Below are 23394 nucleotides of genomic sequence, written 5' to 3' on the forward strand. Positions count from 1 at the left end.
GAAGCAACTAGTATGTAATAAAGAGAAGAGGATATTTTGAAATTTAAAGCCAATACAATAATATGTAGTTGGATATTGGACACTTGAATTGCTTTAATTTAATTTTTATTTTTAATACAAATAAGTTTTAATGATAACACTATAATTATTGTTCTAGATGCAAGTGTTATTGCGTGTAGAAGTTTACTGGTTATTGGCCAACCAAACTACAGTGGAGAAATTTGAGGAGTCCATGTTGGAACATCTGAGACAAATTTCATTTCATGATTCTCCGGGAGCCATGGCTAATTTTCTCAGGGTAAGGTTTATTTTAGCTGCATTTTTTTAATTTAGTAAAATATCTAAAAGATATAACATTTCTGATTGTTTACACTTTTAATGATTTTCCCTAAATAGAATAAATTACAAATTTTTGAAAAGCTTTATTTATTTAGGATGTTTTATTACCTTGTAACATAAACAGACAAGACAGCCTTCTATGCTTTCTTTATGATGAGTTAGATCAGGTTAGTCCAATCATGACATGATGTACTAAATTAGTTTGACTTCTAAGTCTTTCTATATTTACATAAATATAAGTTAATAATTGGCAGATTTAATAACCTATAAATACATTAGTCTTGGTAATGTTTACATCGGTAAGATTTATATCGCGTGTTGGTGAAATTTTGTAGTTAAAGAAGTTGATGATTGGTATTTTGTATTGATTTTATACTCAGTCAAAAATATGTTTTATAGGATCGACCCGGAGAGCTGAACCAGATATTTAGTCCTGAGCCTTGCAGTACGGCTCCGTCAAGTAATACCTCTCTGGTTTCCAGTGTTTCAAGTGTCAATCGTCAGGTATTGAAAATATTTAGAAATACTAAGGGTATATTACTTCGATACCTAAGGAACTCTTAATAAAAATTGCTTAAGTTGTACAAAGTTTGATTGTCTTTATTTTGGACGTACATCAATTTATCAATCCTTTGTGATTCTTGGAGACGCCGGTCCAGTCTGATGTTCTGATATTTGATGATAAAATTTGTAACACATAACGGGACTTAAAGCATAAACTATTTTTTTCCCCCGATATTTCTAAGGTTTCAAAACATAAACTTTTAAAGTTTTTAAGACCTGATTGTGATTTGTGTTTGTGTTGAAGGATCAGCGAGAATTACACCCAGTACAGAAAAGAATACCAATGGCTAGACACAAGAGCTTTGATACAAACCTTACCCGGCAAATTAACATGGGCGCAGGTATGCTTATTATTATTTTCTTCTAGTATACACAGATTATAACTGTGCCATTTTTACTTGAAAATACCTTTACGGTGTTTATAACACATTTTTTAATGAAGATGTGACCATATCATTAGATTATAGTTAAGAAATCATTATTTTTATATAATATAGTTCTGTTTAAATAGTTTTAGCGACACAACCTTATGAATCTACAGAAAAACCATTACAACTTAGCAACCTATAAAATCTTTATAAAATCATTAACAGTATCCATTGATCCTGAAATATTTTTTTTTTTAGGTTTAGGAGGACTGAAAAAGAGTTCCAAGCAGACAATAAAGGAGGCTTATAAGAAGTCGAGCCGTGCTGTTCCAACCAAAAAGATTGGAGTCAAAGAAAAAACCCGCCAAGCGATTGCGTCAAAGCGTGAAAGTGCGCGCAAAAATTTATCTGAAAACCAGCATAATACAGCTAAATCACCGACTAAAAAAGCTGTGCACCAAGCCCGCAGAAATCTTTGTTTTGACAAATCACCAATGAAGAAAATATCTGGTATGACCGCTGCTTCATCAACCACACCGACTAAGAAATCTGCAAAATCACGACAGACGCCGCAAAAGTTGACGCCGGGCAAACGGCATCGCATTATGGTGCCGGTAACGCCTACCCACAAGAACAATCGCCGCAAATCTGACGGAAACCGGAGTATTGTTGAGACGCCGGACAAAGGAGAGAAAGGAACAAAAAGTTTACTGTCTAAGTCTTTCGGTCAGAAGAGTAGTTTTTATTCTGATAACAGGTAAATCCAGAGTGTGTGTTTGTGAACTAGTAAAATGTGTCGCAAACAGCCATGATACATACAGGGTGTACATTCTGCAAAAGATTAATTTTTTCCCCCTGCTGCGAAAATTTTTATTTTTCCCCTCCCTAGTTTTTTTTGCAGCAAGGAAGGGGCGAAATTGAAAAATATTTTCAGGACTCTTTATTTTATTCATATTATCCTCCATCCCACATAAGTTTTTAGTTTTTTTTACCCAGAAGGGGAGAGCAATAGAAAAAAATGTTTTCAGTTCTCTTAATTTTAACATTTTTTCTCTCCCCCAACCAAATATTTTCTTGTTACTCACCCCCCCCCCCTTCCCTTTAGCAGGGCCAGATTTGCAGAATATACACCCCTGGGCCCATACCAAAGTACAGGGGTGTATAATCTACATGGGATCCCCGGCTCAGGGGGGGGGGGGAATAAAAAATAAGTGGTTGGAGGGGAAAAAAATGTAAAAATTAAGAAAACTGAAAAAATTTTTTTCATTTCCCCCCCTCCTAGGTGAAAAAAAAACTAAAAAAATGTGTGGCAGGAGGGAAAAAATAAATAAAATATAGAGTTATATAAATATTTTTCCATTTTCCCCCCCACTTGGTGAGAAAAAACAAGGGGGGGAAAAAAATAAAAAAAATTGTCGCCGGGGAAAAAAAATAAATCTTGTGCAGAATATACACCCCTGCCAAAGTGTGATTTTATTTAATTCTAAAGCAGATACCCTTTCATGTAAGTTAAAACTTAAATGTATTTAATGTTAATTAAACGAGTTGAGAATATCTAAAACAGAAATTGTTTAATTTTAGATCTCGTAATGCAGCGAAGTATGAAGAATCATTGAATGCCTCTCTACTTTCCTCAACTGTCTGTAATCCACTATTTCTTTCCAGGTAAATTTTTGTTTATAAGTAATAAAACCATGAATATTGAATATCCACCATTTTATTTTATTACAGGGGTGTATATTCTGCACAAGATTTATTTTTTTTCCCCGGCTGCCAAAAATTTTTTCATTTTTTTTCCCCCCCTAGTTCAAATATACCTATAACCAGTTTTTAACAGTATTTCATTATTATAGATTTATTAAGATAAGATTATTTTAAAATAACATGAGATATATTTGTAATAATTCAATGTTCAATTTGTATAGGCAGGTATATCATATAAAGTCTTAATTAGAAAATAAAGCATGTTGAAATGTTCTTGTTTCATAATAGCTTTTTACCTTACAGCTGAAAATCAGTTATTCATTGTTGAAAAGTGTTAAAATAAGGATAAGCCGGTATTTGGTAATTAGCGCACCTTTATGAACACAGAACATCTGCGCTGCACAACCCTGTCATTTTCTAGCCATTATTGATATACTGAAATCAGTTATAAAAACATATTTAAAACCTCACAAGATTCTGCAATGATAAACATAATCAAAGTGTGATCTTATTTTATTGAGATCATAATAGCACAAATATGATAAATGATAACATATACATTTAATAAAATAAGATGGACTCTTCATTGGAGGAATTGTAGGAGGTGCTTGGGCCAGTAAACCTGTAATAGTAGAATACAAATATTACTATTACTTTCTCTGCTTCTTCTCCTTTTTCTTTTGGCGGCGCTCTTTCTTTGAGATCTTCAGATCTTCGAGCTGCTCTTCCAACTGTTGGTTTTCATACAGCAATGTCTCCTTGACCTTGGCTAGGCGGTCGTAGGATGCGTCCTGCCACTTCTCATTATCCTTGAGCCTTCTCAGCTCTAAACGCAATTCATTGAGCTCTAATTCCTTGTCTCCTTCCCTCTTGTCCCTCATGAGGTCCATTTGGAGCTTCAACGTCTCGACCTCCACCCTCAAGCTGACCACCTCTGCACACTTGTCCTGGTAGAGTGATGATATCCTCCCTGCTACACGGCTCGCCTCTCTCTCTCTCGTGTACGGGTCTCTGGTCCTTCCACCCTTTGTTACCTGGTGGAGCAAGCGCTCCAAACAGCCGTTGGACATAGGACTGCGGCCGCCATTTGGCCTGGCTCCGGATACTTGGGAATCCGAGCGTTCGCGGCTGACTGTCCTGTGCGACGTCCTTCTTGGCGGGGCATGCCTTGAGGTACTTCTTGTTCTCCTCCCCCTGAACAGCCCTCTCGACTTCAACAGCCGGACCATGTACTCGTCCTCATACCAGGCCTTGGTCATCGATATTGGCAAGGGCATGGGCAACGGTGCTAGGATCCTCTTCTTGGGGCGTCTCTGGTGCACATAGGCGTGCTGATGGTGCTGAGTGATCCATCCAATGACAATCTGTATGCCTAGGTCCGACGGCGTCTTGCCTAACGATGTTTTGCGGTAGAATTCTTCATAGCACTGGGCAAAACACGCCAACACCCCGTTTTCTGGTGAGAGAAAGGCTTTATGCAAGCTCAAACTCTGCTCACCAATGAGCTGGGTGTAGCTGCGGATCTCGTTGTTGAGCTCTGAGAGGCTAAACCAGTGCCTTTCTCCATCCGGATTGTATCGCGCCGTGGAGAATGATATGCGATGCTTGCCTCCCTCTATCGCAGCTTCCGTCAAGCAACGGATTGTTGCCATCAGGTCTTCATTTTGCTCCTCCATGAAGAAGCAATGGACGATGTCCGCCGAGATGTGCATGGGGCGTTGCTCGTCTCTCATCCAATCCAGCGTCTCCTGGGTGAAGGTGCTCATCGACACGTCGCCTACCGTCTTGTAGACAATGGGGTAGTTGGTGGCCCTGGTTTCGACAATCTCGAAATCCGAGATGTGGACTCGCAAGGGTTGCTCCTCCTCCTGTTCCATGGACTCGACTCGGGCAGTCTCTACGGCATCTGCGGCCCAGTCATCAGCAGTTTTCGCCATTCTGAAATTTGGAAATCATTTTAGTGTTTTGTAAAACAATTAATTTTTTATTGTTTGTCAACGGCGAATTACGTGCGTGTGTCTGTCTTGAAAAGCTCAATTAATAAAGCACCAATGATTAGGGTTTGGAAAAAAAAAATTATGAACTCATACAAATTTGGATAAAACACATATTATAATTTGAGAATAATGAACTTTATATAATTACTGTACAATATTTGATAAAAACACTTTTATGCATAAATGTTTGATATTAGAAAAAAATATTTTTGTAAAATATCGAAATTACATGGTTGCTATTTTGATAAATTTACAGCATTTTTTAGCGAATTTGAATAAGCGCCGTATTTTTAACTTTCGTTTGTTTGTTTCACCTAGTTTTTAAAGTTGTTCGAGTTTTGGAAAAAGAAATGTCGATAGATTAATTTTTGGAAAAAAAAATCGTTGATAGATTAATTTTTGGAAAAAAAATATATGATTTTTGAAAATAAAAACTACCTCTTATGCTGAACAAAAAGCTCCGGTGGACGTAAGCAGTTAAAATGTTGGTAAACAGATGAATTTTGACTAAAAATGCACATAACTTATCAACTCGGTATAGGATGGTTCGCCAATGAAATCTTTACACGACTGGAAGAATTATTTCCGCTTTTCTGTATATATGAAACTTTAAAAGCGCGATGCCGCGTTTATTTGTCAATTGGCGTTGCGTAGTAGGTATTTTATTTTGTAAAATATGTAACTAACTTCCGGTAAATTCTGCTGTACTACGCGACACTACTTTTGGAAAAGAATATGATAAGGTCGTCTTTTATTTTTGAACTTTTGTTTGTCTATAAGGAATAATGGAACTTTTATTAATATTTGAAAACTTTATTTTCTTTTGATTTTTTAGGCTTTTTGTAAACTTGGGGTTTAAGAACGAATATTTCTGTGTTTTTTAAATTTGAAAATTGGTAAAAAAATATTGCAAAAATTAGAAAAATCTTTTGTGCGGGTTTGGGAACCTCTAAAAGTGTGGTTTCCCGTTTTGGTTTTGAAAATCGATTTTTGTCTTAGTTTTTGATAGCTCTGATATACTCGGAGCTGATCCTTCCTGCTTGTAGAATGACCATTATTTTCCTAGGGTTTACTCCCCTTTTGGTAAGGACGTCTGCTGCTTGTAGCTCTCCAGGCACCCAGACCAGTTTCTGGATTTCTTTGCCCTCCAGCCATTGCTTCACCATGCCTATTTCTCTCCTTAATCTCCTCTCTCCCACATCTGTTGCACTATGGATGCTTACATAGGCGTCTCTGTTGTCAATGATGGCTGTGATTGGGAAGTCAAACTTGTCTCCCAAAACTTCTTTTAGAAACCATCTTGTTGCTATGGCTGCGTCAATACCTGTTGTCAGACTCATGGTTTCAGCCGCTAGTGTGGAGTTTGTGACTCTTTGGATTTTGTTGGCTTTCCATTCTATTGGAGCACAGTCTCCAGTGTCTGCATTAACTAAGAACATGATGTATCCTTGAGCACTGTCTACTCCTTCGTTCAGGTTGCCAAAGCTGGCGTCTGTGAACACCCAGATTTCAGCTTTCTTCAGATCTTTCAGATCTGCAATTCTCACTCTGGAGATATCTTTCATTTTTGTGAGAGTTTTCTTGGCTGCTTTCAGATCTGCTATGGTTCCACCTTGCATCTTTGTGGAAGCTTCTATCAACTCAAATGCAAGATCTGGTCTTGTAGCTCTTACCGTCCAGTTTATTGCTCCTGTCATCTGTCTGATCAGTGTTAGTTCTTCAGGAGTCATCTTCTCTGTTGTTTGGCTTAGTCTTTTGGCTTCAATTTTTGGAATTGTGACACCTTCTACATACTTCTCTTGATCCAGATTGATGCCATTGTCATCTTGTTTCAACATGAATCCTGTGTACATAAATGAGTTGGTCTCAGACTTGCCAATCTTGAAAGCACTGAGTACTTTGTTTAGGATTGTGTCATTGAAAAATTCTGTACCACAGTGAATGAAGTCATCAACGTGAATTCCAATCAGCCCTTCTAATTCTCCTTTGTCATTCAGTAGGTAGAATAGGCCTGAATCATAAGTAGATTTCTTGAAACCTAACTTTTCCAGGTTGTTTTTCACTTTTTCGTACCATTTCTTGCTTGCATCTCTTAACCCGTACAAGCACTTCTTCAGTCTCCAAAGCTTCTTTAGCAGTTTTGCTTCCTTTGGAGGTTTCACAAGAACTATTCTGTCTAATTCATTGCCTTGAAGGAAGGCTGATTTCACATCACTTGCACTTATTTGCCATTTGTTTGCTGCAGCGATTGCTAGAATGATCCTGAGTGTGTGTTTGTGCATGGTAGGTGATTCCTTTGGAACATCCTGTAGTTCCTGGAATCCTTTGGCTGTGAGCCTTGCTCTCAATTCATCACCTTTTTTGGTTATGACCCAAAGTGTTGTGATGTATTCTTGTCCTTCATCCTCTATTACTTCATAGGTATCAAACTCCTCCAGTTTGTCCAGTTCTTTTTGTTTAGCATCTAGTGCTTCTGGAGTGTTGGTTTCATCCTTGTCCACTAATACTGCTAGGATCTCTTCATGAAGGTTTCTGTCCGAGTTGTCCTCATTATCCTTTCTTTCAACTCTTGGCTCCTCAGTTTTCCTGAGTTCTATGTTTTCAACATCATCACTAATTATTTGACCATCATCAAGAACAAAATTGTACCAGTTAGGATATTTTCCTGTTCTTTTGCCGCTGCTAATTACTGTGGCGTTTTTCCATACTCCTTCTATTCTGATTTGCACTTTTTCAGCTCTTTTTAGGATGGCCACTTGTTTGGTGTTGTTCTTTTTTGTTGGTCTACCTGGTTTCTTTTTGTGTTGAGATGTCTCATTGTTTTGTTCATTCTGTGTTTCTGTTTCAATCTCTTCTGTGTCTTCTTCTGTGATCTCTTCAGTGATGTCATTGTTCACAGGAGTGATTGTCTCTGTCTGCATGCTAGTGGTTGTGACTGTATTTTCAGCTTCTTTCTGAGTGTTTGTATCTTTTGTATTCTTGTCCTTTTCATTTTTGGCACTTTCAGCCTTGTTGGTGTTGGCATTTTCAGCCTGGGCATTTTCAGCCTTGTTTTCTTCAGTTTTTATCTTCTCAGCTAGTTCTGGTTTTACTGGATACAGTCTGTTTGCGTGTACTTGTCCGAAGTATCTCCCATGTCTCACACAAATCACTTTTCCATCCTGGTACACTACCTTTCCTGGACCTAACCACTTGTCATCTTTCTCTCTCCTGTAATAGACGTAATCTCCATGATTGTAGACATGTTGAGCTGTTCTGATCTTAGTTCTGAGAGCTTGTTTAAGCTTTTCACAGTTCTGAGATTTCATGAATGCTGCTCTGCATTCATGCATGGATTTGAGTTGTTCTTCTAGAGCTTTGCTGTGAGTCTTAATCTCTATGGCATTTGGTGGTTCTTCAATTATGTTTGGTAGGTTTGGTTGTCTCCCATACACTAGTTGGAAAGGTGAGAATCCATAAACTGTAGACAAGGAGTTCTTGGCTACACATGCCCATGCCAGGGCTGTCTCCAGGTCCATGTCTGGGAAGTCCACCAGTACTCTGGTGAGAATGCTGTCTACTAGTGCATGATTTCTCTCACATAATCCATTGCTCCATGGACTATAAGCTGCTGTAGTGTGAATGATTATGTCCAGTTTGCTCATTGCCTCCATCATAATGGAGCCTGTAAACTCTAAACCTTGATCTGTGATGATCTCTCTTGGTTTTTGGAAATATCTTACCCAGTGAGTCATGAAAGCTTTGACAACTGCTTCTGGGGTCTTTGATTTTAATACTGTGCCTACTGTGAATCTTGTAAAACAGTCAATCATGTACAGTATGGGTATTCCCTTCCATATCTTTAAATCCATGGCTACACAGTTATTGAAATCATTTGCCAATGGTAGGGCTACCGAGGGTCTATCTGGTAATCGCTTTTTGAAAATGCATCCCTCACACCCATCTATAATTTTGTCAATCATTTCATCAAAGTGATCTCTCCACTTTTCTGCTCCTTTTAAGAGATCAACAAATTTAGTTTTGCTGCCATGGCCAAATTGCCTATGGAGCTTCTCTAACATTTGGTATTGTTGTCTTATGGATGCTTGTTCTAAGTCTATGAGCATTACGTGTTGCATGACCATTGAGTCTTCTTGGTCATCTTGGCCTAACAGATTGATAATATAATGGCCTGCACTTGTGGTATGGAGCTTAATGGGGTTTCCATTAGCCGTGGCTGTGTCATTGACTAGGTTGATAGCTATTCCTAGTTGTTTCATGTGTTGTTTGGACATGAGTAGTGGGATGTCTGAGTCTATGACATCTAGACTTAGTTCATGTATTTCATTGGCAATAATTATGGGTATTTTGTAAATTCCTAGTGAGCATAGTGATTGCTGGTTGCCAAAAGTGAACGAGGTTTTACTATGATGTGGTCCTGATAGTAAATGTTTTAGATGTTTGGGAATAGCCTGCATGTATATTTTTAGCCATTTCATGCCTGTGACACTGCTAGAACAGCAGGTATCAAGCGCTGCTGCGTTTAGCGTTTCAGCGGTGAATTTTGATAATTCATTTTTGTCTGTAGTAAAGAAAATGTGCTTTTGGTTATTATCATTCTCTTTATTCTCTGCCTCTTCAATTTCTTTGAGAATATGCTCCGGAATGTCGTCTTCCGTGTCTGAGGTCTGTCCTTCTATGACAAATGCTTGTCTGTATCTGTCCTGTCTTTGTCCGTCTTGCATTTTGTTATAGGGACATTCTCTTTGTAAATGTTTAATTGACAGACAGCTCCTACATTGTAAAATACGCCCCCTCGCGTCTTTAGGGTTGGTTTTATCCCCTTGTGTTAGGTTATTTTGGGAATGATTATTTTGGAAACTGTTACTGTTGCTTGGGGTATGCGTGCGATTACTATTGTTGTGACGGGAATTTTTATAGTTTTTATTATTTTGGAAATTTTTCTTCTTTGCCCACGCAACAAATGCGTCTTCATGTTGCGCCATGAAAGCGTCCGACAGTTTATCTGAGCTAGTCTCATTCTTTAACCCAAAAACGTTGGTTAGCATGTCAAACATTTTTATTTTGACATTTTCATAGAGCTTTTTATCGTCGGATAGATCTACCACGGAATTTAGTAGCTCTATTTGTTGTGCAGAGAGGTTAGCATTGTTCATAAGGAACCCTGCTTTTATGTCGCTTGATAATGTTGTCAACCCTGCATTTTCAGCTTTGGAAACTAAGTATTCAAAATGTTTTGCATACTCTGAAAATTCTTGACCTGTAGCTCTCTTATATTCAACTATTTCTCTTAGACATTGGAATTTTAAATGCTTGGAAGGTTTCCCAATATGTCCGTCAAGAAATTCTAGGATTTTATCCACAGAATTTTCTGCAGAACCTATTTCTTCGGGCCTATATTTTTGCAGTAATTGTCTTTGGATATTATCCCCAAAGTGGGGATGATCATTTTTGATCCCCGCTAAAAGAATGGCCCCCCTTTTTGCTTTGGGAATGTCTGTGATCATATTCCATAATGCCACATTGTCTTTGTAATCTGAGTAAAGCGAGTAATCGGAGAGCTTTGGCGCTTCCGTTGTTACCCTCACTTCTGCCATTTTTATTGAATCCGGTGAGGTTTCGTGATTTTGAAAATTATTGGCTTTATGGAAATTATATATGTCTTTAGCACTTGTACTTTTTTGTGCTTTATAGTTGAATCTAAAAGTTTTGCTTTGTAAATTATGCTTCTCTTTAATATGCCGCGGGTTTGTCCTACCCATTAATAAGGTGGCTTAATTCTCTTTCCTATTTGGAAAATGAAAGCTTGGAAATTGCGCTACTTTTGGAAATTTACATCCTTGGATTACGCTACTTATAGATTAGTTATTTATCCTCTATTTTTACGAATAAAATAACACACAATTTATAAATTTTCTTTATTTTTAGATACTATGTTTGAGAAAATAATTCTTCTTTATATTTATTTGGAAAAAAATTACATATAATATATTTTGTTAATATATTTTATATGACAGTTTTACACCGGCTGCTCCGAGCCTAATTTATTTGAAAATTAATCTTACAATTTTGTAAATACACCGGCTGCTACGAGCCTATCAATTTGTTCTACACCGGCTTCTACGAGCCTAACAATATATGTTTTACATATATACTACACACCAGCCTCCAACGGGCTTAACATTTTTAATTGATTTCAGCAATCTTCTATTTTGAAAAAAATATCACCAACCTCTACGGGTTTAATCATTTGTTAATTGGGCCTAATGAACAGAGTTGTGCATTGTGGAATTCCGTAGATCTTTTTGAAAAAAAAATGTGCCTTTTTTTTTTTTTTCTAACTGTAGCGCTGCTACTATTGTTAAAATAAGGATAAGCCGGTATTTGGTAATTAGCGCACCTTTATGAACACAGAACATCTGCGCTGCACAACCCTGTCATTTTCTAGCCATTATTGATATACTGAAATCAGTTATAAAAACATATTTAAAACCTCACAAGATTCTGCAATGATAAACATAATCAAAGTGTGATCTTATTTTATTGAGATCATAATAGCACAAATATGATAAATGATAACATATACATTTAATAAAATAAGATGGACTCTTCATTGGAGGAATTGTAGGAGGTGCTTGGGCCAGTAAACCTGTAATAGTAGAATACAAATAAAAAGTTTTGGTGGAAACCAGCTTTTCTTTTCCTCTCCACGTCGAAAATTGTGCAAACTTGATGACAGATTGGCAAACTTCAGTCTGTCAGTAGACCTATACAGACCTTTTGGTTTCTTTTTTCTCCACTTTTCCGAAATTGCTGGAATGAAGGAATCTTTTAAAGTGTGGAATGGTGGCAAATTGAATCTACAAAAGACCTCCTTGTCTAGGTTGTTTGGTCTTAAATTTCTACCTTTTGATAATTGCATTTTCATTATGCTTCCTATTGTCTCACATATTGCTTCAGAGGAAGTTCTAATATTTATGTTTTCAAAAAAATCACGGAATGACTCTGTTTCTTCATCACAAAGATTGCAAAATTGTTCATATATTTGCTCCAGTTTATCATTAGGCCTAGCTAGTTTGAATTGAAGAAATTTTTTATATCCAATTTTGATATCCTGTATGCTTTCAATAAATTCATTGATTCGTTGTGTTTTTAAATTTCCTAGGATTCCTTCTATTTTTATCTCAGCATCAACATCATCAACTTTATCAGCATCAACATTACAGAAGGCTTCGTAACTCTCTTTCAAATAATCAGGTATATTTACCCTACTCTCTATACTTCTAAAAATTGTTGCATTTAATGATAATGATTTGGTGCAATGAAATTTCACCAATTTTAAGATTGAATTAAAGTTTAAGACCACTTTTTAAGGAGATTATTGTGCTTTTACACCTAAGAAATACAAGCCCAATTGAATCTCGCCCATCCCCAGAAGATTTTAAAATTGAAAGATAATGCCTTACTTCAACTATTTATTTTAATTGCTTGCTGAAGCATTATATAGGTACTATTGCAACAACTTAAGTATGTCATGTTCTAGGATCTAACCCAATAACTACTTGACATGATTGATGGACATATTCTTAAGTAATAATTCTATATTAATCCTCTTAGGCACTCTTTAAAAGTAAATATTTGTTAGATTAAATGCAAAAATTCCTGAGTATATCTTTAGCAACAAATGTCAACTTCATCTCAACTCTTTCTAATTGTGTCTGGTCAAACTCTTCAATAACCATCTCTCCAGCTGAAATTTCTTCTTCTGTGATATCATCTTGTAGGTCAGTAACTGTAACCTCCCCACATTCTTCTAGATACTTAGCATACTCTTTTCTGTTTTGGGCAAGAGTATTATGTCTTCTTAAAGCTGCTACTTTTACTGCCTTAGATAGGTCAGGGGAATATTTTCCATTCTTCAGTCCTTCAATTATTTGGGATGGATTACCAATGCCTGCAAGTTTGAGGTCTTCATCCTTCCAAGCCCAATTATCACTTAGGGTTTTAATTTGGTCATGTAAAGTATTGTAAGTTTCAGGGATTGTACAAGCAAGCAAGCGAATATCTTGAAAAGAAAGGGAGGCCTGAGAATAGATTTCAAGAATTTGACACAAGCCAACAGCCAAGCAAACAATAGAACCATTGGACAGACTCTTGAAAATTTTATCTTGTTCCTTGAAAGTAGTATTGTCACCTCTCTCCCTGGCCTCTTCCATTGTTCTTCCAGTTATTATGCTGAATGTAGGTGTATTTCTTAAGAAGGCCTGTAAACATCTTAATACTGATCGAGCCCATCTTGTTTCTTGCAAACCCTTATTTGTAAGACATGCATGGTGAAGTTCTTCAGCTATTTCATTGAATCTTAGGCCTGATTGGTGGGACTTATGCTCAGACATAATAGTATACATAAAACGATTAAATTCTTCAACATCTGGATTATCTTTAAATGCATCACCTATAGCTAATTGTAAAAGATGGCCTAGATCCCATGATCCCCCAAAGTCCAAATCTGGATCTAAATCCAAATGTTCAGCAAACTTCTTTGTTAGAGATAAGCATCCACCACCATGAGATCTCTCCTCTGGGGTAGCATATACACCATCATAAGCTACATGAACCACTTTTTCCGCTAATTGGTACCTTGAATATCCTAAAGACATCATAAGATCATCTGCAACAAACTTTGCTGTGCTTTCACCATCATATTCAGTTGATAGCATAGGGTGGATCCTGTTTAAGTATATGTAAATCTTGCCTAGGTAGAAGTAGTAAGTCACTAAAACAGTATATGGAATATTACTAACAGTAACTTTGTCAAGAGAAAAACTAATGTTTTTTAAGTCACTGAATCTATCTTTTGCAATAGACATAATTTCACTATGGACCATACCTCTTAATTCAAAGAAACTATTTAGACCATCATTTTTTTCAGGAAATTTAACTCCCTCTAAATTGCTAAGGGTTAACTCATCTTTGTCATTTAATTTTCGAAAATCAAAGGCTCCATATCCATTTTTTAGGCAAAATACTGCATTGGAAACAATCATTTCTGAACCTTTCTTATCCATTTTTTCTCTTTCTTCATTATTCTTAAGTTTCTGTTTGTATTGGCCAGCACACCATCTATGTAGGTTATTTCTCAAATGTTGATTCATATATCCCTTTTGTTCTTTCTCATATTTTGTACCACGCCTGTTTTTTTGATATATTCCAAAATTATTTTTATGTAAGGCTTTCAAGTGGCTAGGTCTGTTAGGACTCGAAGCAAAAGTTAGACATACAGTACAGGTTACAGTATTTTCTGTTTCGTTCCAATATTCTTCTAGTTTTTCCTCATTTTCCTTTGATTGATTTAACTCAGATTTTATTACATCTTGCATTTTTTGTATCAATATAGCATTGTTTTTATCCAAAATTGATTTCATGATTGTTTTTAGGGTTTCCTCGTCAAAATCAACCTATCAGAATTATTTAAAAATCAATAACAAAATAAATTTTTTTTATTGTATTATCAACTTCTTAAATTGCTATATGTTTAAAAATCTAATGAATAGGAATTTAAGTCTTTAATATAAAACAAGCAGCTTTTCCCCCTAAATGCCTCTGGGGCACTATCATTGTAAAGGAGAACCATATCAGTTCAGTGGTTAGCAGATCCTTTGCTACAGACAAAAAAAGCTTACTACCTTATACAATATTTCCAAAGCAAAATATTTACCCACTGCTGTTAACAATGTTTGTATAAAGCAAACCTTTTCATTTGAATTCTGATTATTTACTTGTGCTTGACTATTGTCTACTTCTGTAACAGTCTGTGCTACTTCAATATTTGGATCTGTTATGACTTCATTATCTCTTAATTCCTGATCTTCTTGATCTGGTTGATTTTCATCATATAGATCTTCTTGATCAGAGTGGGACACTTCCAACTCTAGTAAAAATGTTGGTGTGGTTATTTATACTAGTTGTAAACAAGTGAATTATAAATATCAAACAAGGATGACAACATCCATAAGTAGCAAGGCAGAAAAATCATAGATAAGAAGATTTAAAGAGCATTTTGTTATTTTGGATTTTATTATGATATTAATAATTAATATCTACAAAAATTTAGATATCAGACAAAAAACATTAAAGATATGGAAGAAAATGTAAAAAATACAAAAATAGTCAAAAACCTGCTAAAAAGCAGTCAGACCACCATGGATGTTTATAGTTAATTACGCTCATTAATTATAAAAATATTGACAAGAAGTTTCAGCCTTTTAACTTAAATAGAAGCTAAGAAAAATTTCCTTCACTTTGTGTATAACAGACATTTGGAAATTTCAATATAGTAATTTGCTACTAATAAGAATTAATAATTATGGTTTCCATAATATGAAGAAATTAAAGATTCTAAAGCAGGGATCTACTAAAGGGATAAGACAATGACTGATAAATTAATGTAAATCAAAATGTTTACTTAGATGGAGATTACTTAATATTACTTAAGGGTTGAAACATTTGGCCACTCAACTTATTGAACCAACCAATCAAAATTTAGTAAAATTCCCTTTTGATATCAAGCCAATTAACAAGAAAACATTGGGACTAGTTTATTAAACAGCCCAATTTCCCCTCTAGGAAAAGAAAAGGGGGGGGGGGGTTTAATGCAACTATCTCGTAATCAGTGAGCAAATGGCACTTAGAATTCAAATTTTGATCTGAAATTTTGCATAAGTAATCCTTGGTAGGTCTATTTTCCCTAAAAATTGAACAAAAAGTTGGAAAAGTTGCTCCAAAACGTTTTCAAACAGTTCTAGCCGCTAGTTGCTGTTACTAGAAATCTAAAAATGTTTTTTTTTTGTATCATTTCATATGATTTAAAGCAAAAATATGTTTCAAAAAGTTGATTTCTACATAATTTATGGCAGATTTGCCCTAAAAATAGCCAAAATTTCAGATTGAAATTCAAATTCTAAGTGCCATTTGCTCACTGATTACGAGATGGTTGCCTTAAATTCACCCCCCCTTAAAGCATTAATATTCCTACCTGCTCGGCTAATACTTCTAAACCTCTTAGCAGCTGGTAAAATGGGTGCATCATCATCATCATTATTACTTAATTCATCATCATTCTCATCTGATTGTGTTTCTTGATCATTAGAGAGAGTGTCAACAGATACTGTCAGTTCAGATGCAGATTGTCCCGTCAGTCTATTGTCTGCAAGCCTCTGTAATTTTAAATGTATGTTGGAAAAAAATTAAATCAAAGAGTATGTTAATAATGGTATATTGATTAATATTGCTTGAATTTTGTCCCGCTCCCAAAATAGCCTTTTTAATGTTGATTTTTTAATTGATTTAATATCTAATGATGTTATAAAAAGCCATGTTTTAATAATGTTCTTAGTTAAGTTAATTACAATAATTTTTTTGGTTTTAACTAAATTACCTGAAACATCTGTCCTATAGTTGAATTTCCAACACTTTGTTTATCTTTTCTGCATTTTAAAACAGCTTTTATACTAGAATCTGCAGCCAGATTGTTTTCTCTGTAGAAATCTGTATGCTTTTGCTTCTCAACACTGGCGAGCAAATATTCTTCAGAGTCAGGACCAACAATATCACCATTTTCATTTGCCAGAACTAATTCAAAAAGATGTTTCTTTAATTTGTCAGCTCTTCTTTTAATACTACAATTTTGCACTGGACAATTTGTTATAGATCTACTTTCTTTATTTAATGGTGTCCTTTTACGTTGTCCAGAAATTCCAGGCATGATTATTTTCTAAGAGAATTAACAAATAAGTTATGAAATTATTATACTAGACATACATATTTTATGGCCTACTGTGGTTAAAGATTTAATTTAAGCTCTCTTGATAGAACAAGCTTGATTTAGTCTAACTGAACATAATACTTTGATTTTCATCACATTACACATTAAACTAGATATTCATTAAGAGGTATTTGAAGGCTGTAATGTTGAGAGTTGATTTGATTTGAGAGGTGTTGTCCAGAAGTAGGGCGGATGTTGAGCCAATTAGGAGAGAGATCATATGGTATCAGAGCCAATGACAAAACAGGAAACTAAGAGCTTGTCACAGCAGAAATTCTAGAAAAATCCATGGTGAAATGTGCAGTGCGGAGTAATATCTATTAATTAGTTAACCCATACTAAAACTAGATCTGACATTGATAAATTATAATATTAATAATACATGATAATGATAAATAGAAAAAAATGGAAAAATCAATGAAGCTGTCGTGCATTCAGTCAATATTTTTATCTAATTGTTTATACTTTATAATTTCTATACATTTGTTTCAAAGAAAACATCAGCTGAGCTACGCTCAGCTGATGTTTTCTGTATTTTTTTTCTTCATTTTTTTTCCCCCCCTCAACATATTTTTCATTTTTTTTCCCCCCCCCTTAGCCGGGGATCCCATGCAGAATAACACCCCTGTTTTATTAAAAAGATTACATAAGCGTGGCCACTCCCTAATTGGATAATCAGCAAATTAAAATCTTATTTTGTGTTAATGTTGTTTAAATGTTATTTGTCTTTCGCTGTCACTGATCATGACCTTTGTTTTGGTAACACTGAAAATGCCATTTTTGTTTTCCTGATTCAAATAAACAACTTATCTTATTTTTCAGTGAGGTTTCCCACAGCAGAAAATCCATTAACATATTCTCCCAAATCATGCCACGAAAGCGTAAACGTGATTCTACCGACGAAGATGAGCTGGACGGCGGTGGTCTTGATATTAGTGGCGCCGCTATCGTCAAGATGGCCAGACTAGCCACAGATAGCGATGATTCTGTCCGCACCAGAAAAAGAAGAATCTCATTTTCGGACGAGAAAAGAACAATGATAACAACTCCTTCGAAACTTAATGATACATCTCCAGAAGGACGATTTGGCCGCACAACTCCTAGAAAAAATACAACTCCTTCGAAAATTGTAGACGAGTCCCCTTATAAGAAAGTTACATTCAATAGAACCCATATGTCTGCCACGCCACGGAGAAGTGATAGCTTTGTTGCCAAGGGAATCCTTAAAACACCATCTAAGACACCCAACAAGGACGTTGAAACAACATCGGATGGCTTTTGCAAGCCTACAGGAACTCCATCCCGTGCTACAGCAAGAATTTTATCTTATACTCCAAAGAAAAGTCCTGCGGCTGGCAGATGTCTAGTGTCGCCAGGTGGCAGACGGGATATATCATCCCCAGGTAGGGGTCAAACTATCAGGATGCTCAGAGTAACTCAAGAAACTTCATTGTCATTTTCAAATCAATCAACATCAGTAAGTAATGAGAATGAAAAATTAGATATGTCTTCAAGCGAAAATAATTGCACTCCAACTAAACTCAACTCCAATTATGAAAATAACGACGGCCCATTGTCACCAATCGTATCATCTAGCAAAAAGCGAAGAAAAATATTACAGGACAGTTTATCATCAGAATCAAGTGGCTTGCATGGCTTCGCCACCCCATCTCCTGGACGATTCAATCACCTGGCCAAGGTTGATGATAACATGACTCGTTTAATTGACGCAGCCATGATTCCCGATGATGACAGCTTCAATAAAGATATTATTGAACAATCCAATAATGAATCACCAACTAAACTAAATGGAAGGAATATGGATAACATACGAAGTTTAAGAAATTCAGGAGTTGAACAGCCAGATGGAACAACTCGTAGAGTTTCTAGGTCAACAAGAAATGAAACTTCATCAGCTGCAGTCGTCGAGGAGTCTAAATCTCTAATTGATGGTGGCTTGACTGAAAATTCTGAAAATGAATTTGCAACTTCTTCCGATGTACATCAATCAAAGTTAAATGTAAGTAACATCGCAGTTCCAATATTTAACGAGCAACCAGGAGAGGTTGCCAGTAGAACAAGCCCTAGAAAGAATAATTCTGGTCTAAAGCGCCGCCCATCTGAAACTTCGCAGTTGGATGACAAATTGGCGCAATATTTCTCGCCGAAATCGTCAAAACGTGAAGTGAAAGTGCGTCAAGACGTACAGGACAATATTGCAATCGCCAACGCTATCTTTTCTAAATCGCCGCGTAAAAACAAACGGAGGTCGAGCCTCAAGTTTGGTTCCAAGGCAACCGAGGTTGAAAGTTTTGAAGATGTAAAAACAATCTGTGATTCCAGTGAAGTAAATGGGGAAAATTCTACGGGAGCACATGAAAGACAAACAACTAAGTTGCATGTTGTAAGTTTTTATTTTATTCTATTTTGGACTTTAACTGAAAGTAGACCACAAACAATTTCTATGAGATGACATTTTTATGCTTACACTAGAAGTTAGGTTAGTTTTAGTAGAGACCTGTAGAGAATGGAACAAAAATTTTAAAAGTTATATGTGAAGGGTTTGGGTTGGTAATGATTTTACACAAAATTCGTATGTTTACTAAGAACTCCTGTTGTAGATTTTACTACAGTCTAGCCGCTCTACAATACAATGAATTTACACTCTAGCCTGATATTTACAACTTAACAAAGGCAGAATTTTATACATGTCATGTTTGGAGGAGATTATTTTAATTAATTTACAATATATTTGTCCAATCCTATCAAGTTTCCCTATATCATATTTTTTGGTATGTGTTTCTATTATCATAGGTTTCCTAAGATTGAAATTTATGTTTTTTTTTTGTAGATCACAGAGCTTGCTGTTGAAGAATCCATGTCTTTTGTGAAAACAAACTCAGCTGCTGAAGCTTCTATAACCACAAACAAATCAAGCAGCGTTAGCTTGAAACAGTCAAAAGTTAGAAAGCTTCAAAATGCTAAAAGACGCGTAGAGCCGGCCAAACCTATCGAAAATCCAGAAAGTGATCTTGCTTTTAATGCCAGCTCTTCCAGTTGTGATGGAAATGTTGCGGATGGATTTAATAGTCCAGCAATTATTTCTGGTAGTAATCCACAAACTATTCTTGCACAGAATCAATCATGTGAGTTCTATGAATGCTCCACCTGCCAGGAGAAGTTTGAACTAAAAACAGATTACATGTCGCATCACATGATGTGCCTATTGAAATCAAATACTGGTGTTCTTTTTGATAAAGTTAGGGAGAAATCTAATATTGTAGTTGAAGAAGAACCGAAAGTCAGTCAGAAAAAAGATGTCAAAGAAAAAGCTTCTAAGAAAAAAGTAGAAAGTAAATCCAGGTCCAAACAAGAGCAAAAGAAGGATATCGTAGAAGAACCCATAAAAGATACTAATTCCAAACCAAAGAAAAGATCTGCCAAGGCTGTCCCGGATAAAGTTGAGCATGAAGAAAAGACTCCTATTTCCAGAAATCGTAGATCACGTAATCCTGTGTCTTATGAAGAAACCTCAGATATTTTGGATGTCTCCAATAGCTTTACAGAGGACGGTTCTAGTAAAAAAGGTACAACTGCTCATAAACCGGAATTTTCGCAGAAGACAAAAAACAAAAGAAAAGTAGGAAGGTTTGTTCTGGATGGAACAAAAAGAAATTCTGAATTGATAAGTACAAGTACTCCGGTTCAAAACACGCCAAGAGGTAAAGTAAATGTTAAAATAATGAACACCTCCCAAGATGAGATAACCGATCTTGACTCCACCCAATCATCCGTTGAACAATTTAAATCTCCATCCCCCGACGGAAGGGGTAAATTTTTCTCAATCGGTAAATTGGTCGAGACTCCTGATGGTAGATTTAAAATCAATTTGAATCGTGTCAAGAAACCGTCACAAGCCGATTCAAACTCTTCTACGCCGACACTTAAAAGTGTGAAACAAAGTTCGAGTCGTGAAGGTTCATCCAAGAAAAGTAAGTCATCCAGCAGCAAAAACAGTTCTCCTGCGGTTAGCACACCATTATCTATGTACCCAATGCGGATATCTAGAAGTGCTGCAAAGGAAGTTGGAGTGTCTCCCAGTAAATTGAATAGCATGATTTGGGATTCTCCTAAGGTTAGTACTCCTTTATTTTTATATATCTTAGCTACTCTATAGATTGAGTCTGTCCTCTTCGTAAAAAAACTGTATGTTTGCCCTCTCTTTTGTAATACATATAATAATTTTCAGATAATCTGATTATCTTTAATCCGGGTAATTAAAAAAAACCTGTAATTACATAAATAACAATTTTTACAGCTTGTCCTTACAGTCACATTGGTTATTTTAAAAAAGATATTAATCTTTTTTTCATTTTAACTCTGACAGAATTTTTTGCATGCAATATGTGTCAAATATACCAAAATACTTCTTATAATGTATGTTTCCAAGAAATTTCAATTCCTTTTTTTAATGATATTTGATATTCTTTAGAGGCGACCTAAGGATTCAGAAGACCTTGGAACGCCAGGAAAAGAGAATGCTCCGCAATCATCAGACACTCCAAGAACACCAAAGCTTTTACTGAAGCGAACAAAGACCCTAGTTGGCGGAGCTTTGAGTGAAAAGAATGACACCTGGGTGGCAGAAACCGTTATTTCTCCAGTCAAAGCCATGAGGTCACCTGTTAAATTTATGAGGTCCCCGTGTAAAAGTTCAAATTTATATAGCAAAGAAAATGACGAATACGATTTTCCGGACGTATCCCCAGTTAAAGATACAAATTATTCTCCTTGGCGAGGCTCTCCTGCCAGCCTCCGGACGGGGGAACCAGGTTCACCCAGAGCGGATATAAAGGCGAAGACATTTTCTCCTCTTACATCAACAAGCATGTATAAACTTCAAACCTCACCTTTAATCCAGTTACCAGATAAAAAGGTAGTACTATTTAATTTTGCTGTAAGGTGATGCAATCTGTCTAAGATTTTAGAAAAGGCTATTCTATAAAGTGAGATACGATTATTGTAGAGACCCCTTAATACCAAATGTTTAGTTTAATAAAAACACCTAGTTAGCATAATACCTGTTAGGAATAGGTATAAATTGAAAATAACACAAAACTCAGAATTTCTGAAATTTTTCTTAAGTTTTGGCTGTATTTGTTGAGATAAAAGGATTAAAATGATGATAGATATAAAATTCAATTTAATTAAGCCTCCTATTAACTTTGTAGAAAGCGCTTTATAAGATGTTTCTAAATGTACAAACCACTTGGTTTTACGATATCTCTACAATAATCGTTTCTCTCTCTATGAAATATTTTTTTTCTTAGATCATGTCATTGAATATTTAATTTTTACTAAAACTTATTTCGTGACGAACAAGAGAGGAAAATTATTTTAGCCCCTGCGGGTGGATCTTACCCTGCAGGACCCTATCCTTGCTGTGAGTTTCTACTCTTTATTTAACCTATTAAGCTTAAATAAGTTGAGAAAAAAAGGAGGTGAATTACCTCTTTATACGTTTCAGCGATTGTTTTAAGTCTCTGATCTAAAAAATGTATTTGCTAATTTTGTAGTTCAAAGGCTACAAAAGATTCTACGTTTTTTATGGTCAATGATTTACGAAATGAGTGAATGATAACAAGTTTTATTAAATATTAGCCTGCTTAGATGAGGGTTTCGCCGGATATTTTATATCAGTTATAAATTGTATACATATATAAAATATATTTTTTTTTAGGTTGAGAAGAAGACTCGCAAAGTTAACAAGCAACTTAATTTAACTGGTTTTAACTAAATATATTTCATTCGTATCTGGTGCAGTGCATAGTAAAATATTGCTGGAATCGATTCTCTCCCAAAAAGTAATAATCTTAAAGGCTGCTAATGGCCTAACGACTGAACTTATATAATATGTTCGAACATAATTGTGATATCGGCAAAATAAGGGCTATAAATAATCTGAAATAGCCAATGCTCAAAAATGCACGCACAGGTACCTCGCAGCGCACATAAATGCGCGAATAAGTCTTATTTTTTCGCGCGTTTTCTATGGTCGAGCTTGCCTTGTGTATTAATGGATCACAACTATTTCAGTGTTAATAGGCATTCTTCTGCTGCTTATAACGCTGTGAGGAAAAAACATGTACGTTTAGCAGTTAGCAGCCTTTCAAGTTCGTATGCTTTTGGAGATCATGAATATTTTACCGTGAACTGCACCAGATCCTTATATTTTTATATGAACTGACATATTGGACAATTTATGATTAAAAATATTATGTGTGATTAAGAAGTGACCTATATGACTGACAACTAATTCTGTTTTATTTAATTATATTGTATCTATTAACTTACTATCTAATATTAAAAATTATCTGTGGAGAATATGTTATCATTTTTGTTTGTTTCAATCTGACCCAGACTTCAAAATTATCTGTTTTTATTATGTTTTAATGTGATGAAATATTTAAATTTATTGCCATTTTTAATTTGCCTTATTAAATTTTTTTCTTAAAATAGATTCAGTATGTATTGTATGTTTAATAAATATTTTCAGCTTAAAAAAATAAAATCACCAAATAGTATTTTTTTATAACTA

At 35.5% G+C, this 23394-nt stretch overlaps 2 protein-coding genes and 1 long non-coding RNA gene across 4 annotated transcripts in view; 2 read left to right on the forward strand and 1 right to left on the reverse strand.

Annotated features, from left to right (window-relative positions):
• The window catches only part of LOC145315827 (uncharacterized), a 29001-nt gene extending 5634 nt beyond the window's left edge, over window positions 1-23367 (forward strand). Inside the window, exons 13-23 of one of the 2 annotated variants that reach the window (XM_080155939.1) lie at window positions 158-298; window positions 435-506; window positions 739-843; window positions 1148-1244; window positions 1530-2028; window positions 2853-2936; window positions 17619-19200; window positions 19648-20931; window positions 21289-21732; window positions 22537-22625; window positions 23019-23367. In XM_080155939.1, the coding sequence (XP_080012065.1) occupies window positions 158-298; window positions 435-506; window positions 739-843; window positions 1148-1244; window positions 1530-2028; window positions 2853-2936; window positions 17619-19200; window positions 19648-20931; window positions 21289-21732; window positions 22537-22593 (4365 nt within the window). In that variant the 3' untranslated portion in view covers window positions 22594-22625; window positions 23019-23367. Of the gene's footprint in view, window positions 1-157; window positions 299-434; window positions 507-738; window positions 844-1147; window positions 1245-1529; window positions 2029-2852; window positions 2937-17618; window positions 19201-19647; window positions 20932-21288; window positions 21733-22536 lie in introns of both variants that reach the window. The other variant, XM_080155938.1, reaches the window with a different exon arrangement.
• LOC145315834 (uncharacterized) lies at window positions 2992-12706 on the forward strand. Its single transcript, XR_013878157.1, has 2 exons — window positions 2992-3308; window positions 11649-12706. It is a non-coding gene; the product is annotated as an uncharacterized LOC145315834 (long non-coding RNA).
• LOC145315829 (uncharacterized) lies at window positions 11650-17409 on the reverse strand. The gene is made up of 4 exons (XM_080155943.1): window positions 16410-17409; window positions 16008-16188; window positions 14725-14903; window positions 11650-14430 (listed from the first exon to the last, which is right to left on the reverse strand). Exons 1-4 carry the CDS (start codon window positions 16734-16736, stop codon window positions 12619-12621), a joined length of 2499 nt encoding a protein of 832 aa, XP_080012069.1. The 5' UTR covers window positions 16737-17409; the 3' UTR covers window positions 11650-12618.
• Window positions 23368-23394: the final 27 nt, after the last annotated feature.

This window comes from Acartia tonsa, chromosome 4 (genome assembly GCF_053477335.1).
Source record: "Acartia tonsa isolate MP-2025a chromosome 4, ASM5347733v1, whole genome shotgun sequence".
NCBI lineage: Eukaryota > Metazoa > Arthropoda > Copepoda > Calanoida > Acartiidae > Acartia > Acartia tonsa.

Coding starts and splice junctions, on each gene's coding strand:
- LOC145315829 (XM_080155943.1), bottom strand. CDS start 16,736: ATGCCTGGAATTTCTGGACAACGTAAAAGGACACCATTAAATAAAGAA. Junction 14,904..16,007: donor TAGAAGTATTAGCCGAGCAG/GTAGGAATATTA, acceptor CATTTTTACTAG/AGTTGGAAGTGTCCCACTCT. Junction 14,431..14,724: donor ATCAGAATTCAAATGAAAAG/GTTTGCTTTATA, acceptor TAATTCTGATAG/GTTGATTTTGACGAGGAAAC.